Consider the following 3847-nt stretch of genomic DNA (forward strand, 5'->3'; position numbering starts at 1 on the left):
AATAAAACTACCTAGGGTTTAAATCATGTGATATGTCATTCCTACTGATATGAGGGCCAGTTGGCATGGAAGAAGAGGCACTTCATCTTTTGATAGTAGAGGCAATTTGTTGACATGATGCACGATTAATGTTCATAATTAACATGCAGGTGTGAGGGGATGTGACATATTAATGGTCATACGAGAGGCTATTAATGTGCCGGCACGAGGAGCAAATGGTGAGTTAGTGTAAGTATGCCATGCTGAAGTGGTTTGCTTTGATGCATTGCCGCTTGCATACACAGCCCTCTTGACACATGATCTTGCTCCTTATAGGCCCTGCATTGTGAAATGTGACGTACACTATTAACCCATGTATTGAGTCTCCTGTCAGAGGCAAATTGCCTTTCACAAACCCCAATTTGAAGGGAATTTCTGGAACAATGTTCCTATGATTATCCAACTGGGAGACTCTTCCCACAGTAATGAGCATTCAAAAACACACCCAACTCAGAACTACACCTCAGATCTAAGGTACAAGGAGAAGAAGGATGTACACAGCAACCACTGGCAACTTGAATGATTTCAAGAAAAAGTACAAACAAATGTCACTCTAAAGTCACCAAGTCACTGAATCTTAGACCAGAGATTTTTAAGGCTAAGTCAGTCACTTCTTGGAGTTGTTCAACAATCACAAGCACGTTGTGCCTTATGTAGAGCATGTCAATCTATTAAAGTTATGTTTATTTGTTTGAACTCACAGGTCTTTGTTGGGATATTTTTCATTAGAAAATGTACAACATTATATTGTTGCTCCACACTAGTAAGTCTAATGTTAGGAAGATCAATCAGTTTTAGTTTCCATATGTAATGATTTTTTTGTGCTTTCTTGTAGGTTTATGGCTAAGCGGGATGCTGGCAAAGAGGCGGTGCGCATGATGGTTCATGCTGGTGATGGACTTTGGAGACAATTGCTTCACAGCACTCTTCGTTACCGCATCTGGATAAACGAGGAGCGGCCACATGATTATGCTGACATCCCAGCATGCATCTGGTAGACCTGTGGTTAACTCGTTCTCTCTCCATGTGTCTGCTCTTACAAAGCTTTGTCCTTATGATACTGTGCTTTCATTCCGCCAGTATGTGCCCAAAAGGCTGCCTTTGCTCTCACTCTGGGGGTCTCAATGTCACCTGTAGCAATGCAAACCTCAAAGAGATACCCAGAGACATCCCACCTGAAACTGTTCTGCTCAACCTAGACTCGAATGAGATCACGACTATCCCTAACGAGATTTTCAAAGACCTCCATCAACTGCGAGTCCTCAACTTATCCAAAAATGGGATTGAGTTCATCAATGAACATTCCTTTAAGGGAGTGATGGAAACTTTGCAGACTCTGGACTTGTCAGACAATCAGATTTCGAGAGTGCATAAACATGCATTCAAGGGCCTGAAGGCTCGCGCTCGAATAGCAAACAACCCCTGGCACTGCGACTGTACCCTGCAGCAGGTGCTGAGAAGTATGGCCTCCAACCATGAAACGCCCAGCAACGTCATCTGCAAAACCTCAGAGCTGGCTGGGCACGCCGGCAGGGCTTTACTCACCAATGCCAACGATGCCGACCTCTGCAACCTTCCCAAAAAGACTACAGACTATGCTATGCTGGTCACCATGTTTGGCTGGTTCACCATGGTGATATCCTATGTGGTATATTATGTTCGACAAAATCAAGAGGATGCGAGAAGGCATCTGGAGTACTTGAAATCCCTGCCGAGCAGGCCGAAGAAGCCAGAAGAAGCCGACGACATTAGCACTGTGGTATAGTATTCTTAGAACCAGCGGCTGCATTTGAGAACTGGACAATGTTTTTAATGGCACTCTGACCAGAGGTCTTTAGTTCCAATACTCACTGTAAAAGTAAGAACATAGCCTTTTATTTCAGCTCAGCTGATCCGTGCCACTTCCGACCAACTTTTAGAAAAAATAACCCTTGTTGAGTGGTACGCCGTTCTCATTTCTTTGAAGGTCTTCTGTACCAAGTCAACGCCTGTGTAACCATTAGTTAGGATGTATTTCACGATTTAATAAGGAAATTTTTATTTTTTTAATTTAAAAAACAAATAAAAACTTAAATTTGAATGGTTAGTTGTCAATTATTTAATTGCAAGCTCATTGAATGATTTTGTTTTTGTGGTCAGTGTGTTGAACAGGGGGCTACAGACACAAGACACACAGACCAAGGTGGTTTTATAGGTAAAAAAGTTATTTGATTTCTCATTGGGTCTGTGCCCATAAAAGTTAGTTAGGCTAATACCAGAGATGTCCACTTGGAAATTACATTTAATCAACTGCTCTTCAAAAGCACTTGGATGTTGTAATGACGCCTCATTTCCCTGTAGCTTAGTGCACTATTGAAATCCTCAAAAACACCCTCTGTTTATGATTGTCGAAAGCAGAGATTCTCTTTTTTAAAATACCAACTTTCATATTTTCCAATGCAAATGTGTAAATAGAAAACAGAAGTTCTTGAATGCCATTAAGTGACCACAGATGGGTTGCACAAAACAACAGTACAGAACTATTTTTAGGTTAGACGTGTATGGCGCTTGCACCATTGATGGCGAACATACTGTAGAGCACACCGACTTGACGGAGCTATGGGTCAACCTTCTATAGCTATCAGCTTCTATTTCCATTGGCTTGAGGCATTGTCAATCACATCTTGGATCTGCCCAGAGGAGTATTTTCGTCTTTGCATTGGTGATTTGGGCATGCCCTTCTTACTCCAGTGGAATGCTTGATGAACTAATTTTATACTGAAATCAGCCTGGCCTGGCAGTACGATGGAGGGAGCGCTGGTCAAACCATCTGAAAAATTGATACTTCAGAAAAAGAATCCCTTTTCTCTGTAAAATCCATTTATCAAATGCTTTTATCTGCACTCCCTTCCCTATACAATCAAGCACTAGGAAAGCCAGGACATACAAAATACAAACTTATTGCCAAATCTTCTTTTAATTTGGTGATTATCTTTAATGTTAGTAAAATCTTTACTTTGGGGAATTATCAGGGTACAGCACGTTAGTGTGAGGCCATTTCAAGAGGCTGAGCGTGCGAGGTGCAGAAATAAAAAAAAACTCAGTGATGGCCTGGGTTACAAAACCTTCAGGGTAAAGAATGTACCTTAAATCTATCTCTGTTGAGCAAACTCTGTGTTATGGAATGAAAAATTGCTATTCCTAAAACTGAAGCATAACAAGGGATGAATACCTCATTTCACCAACACTCCTCCCCTACTGGTAAGACAACTACCTCTAGCTTCATACCTGTGCAATCTCTGAAGGAGTTAAGCTTAGTTTTTACTTGCCTCTTGAAAAGTAATTCACAGTCATTAATAATTCTGCGCAGTGCATATATCACTTGCAAAGAAGTCTTAGTACCTTACATATTTTCATATAAAAATATCATGGGTATCCACCATCTTAACGTGAAAATACTTTCTTATCCTTCATAGGAACAACCCCAAGTTTAAATGCAAAAATTCCCAAAGTATTCAACAATGCTCAAAGTTAAATGTTCTCCATAGTTCAAAGTTAGTTTCTCTGCACAAGTTGATTTTCAGAATAGTTCTCTGTATCAACACTCAGCCTCCCTCCAACAAACTCTCAAGAAAGCCCTGGCTCTGTTCACGATGAAATCCTGACTCCAAGTAGCATGGTCAAGGTTGCCACAAGATTGTAGGATGATTGTCTAGCAAGGACGCCATCGAACTCGAGGCGAGATGAACCTGATGGCCCAAGAAGACCAGAGCTGTCCAAGTGGACGTTCAAGGACTCCTGAGAATGTAGTTCATCGTGTAGTGCATTC

The 3847-nt window shown here is 41.3% G+C and overlaps 1 protein-coding gene across 1 annotated transcript; it reads left to right on the forward strand.

Annotated features, from left to right (window-relative positions):
- Window positions 1-1024: 1024 nt before the first annotated feature.
- On the forward strand, window positions 1025-1804 carry LRRC3B (leucine rich repeat containing 3B). Its single transcript, XM_085629961.1, has one exon. It carries the CDS (start codon window positions 1025-1027, stop codon window positions 1802-1804), a length of 780 nt encoding a protein of 259 aa, XP_085486087.1.
- The last annotated feature ends 2043 nt before the right edge of the window (window positions 1805-3847 follow it).

This window comes from Triturus cristatus, chromosome 10 (genome assembly GCF_964204655.1).
Source record: "Triturus cristatus chromosome 10, aTriCri1.1, whole genome shotgun sequence".
Taxonomy (NCBI): Eukaryota; Metazoa; Chordata; class Amphibia; order Caudata; family Salamandridae; genus Triturus; species Triturus cristatus.

Excerpts from the sequence above, each read along its gene's own strand:
- LRRC3B (XM_085629961.1), top strand. The coding sequence starts at position 1,025 with ATGCATCTGGTAGACCTGTGGTTAACTCGTTCTCTCTCCATGTGTCTG.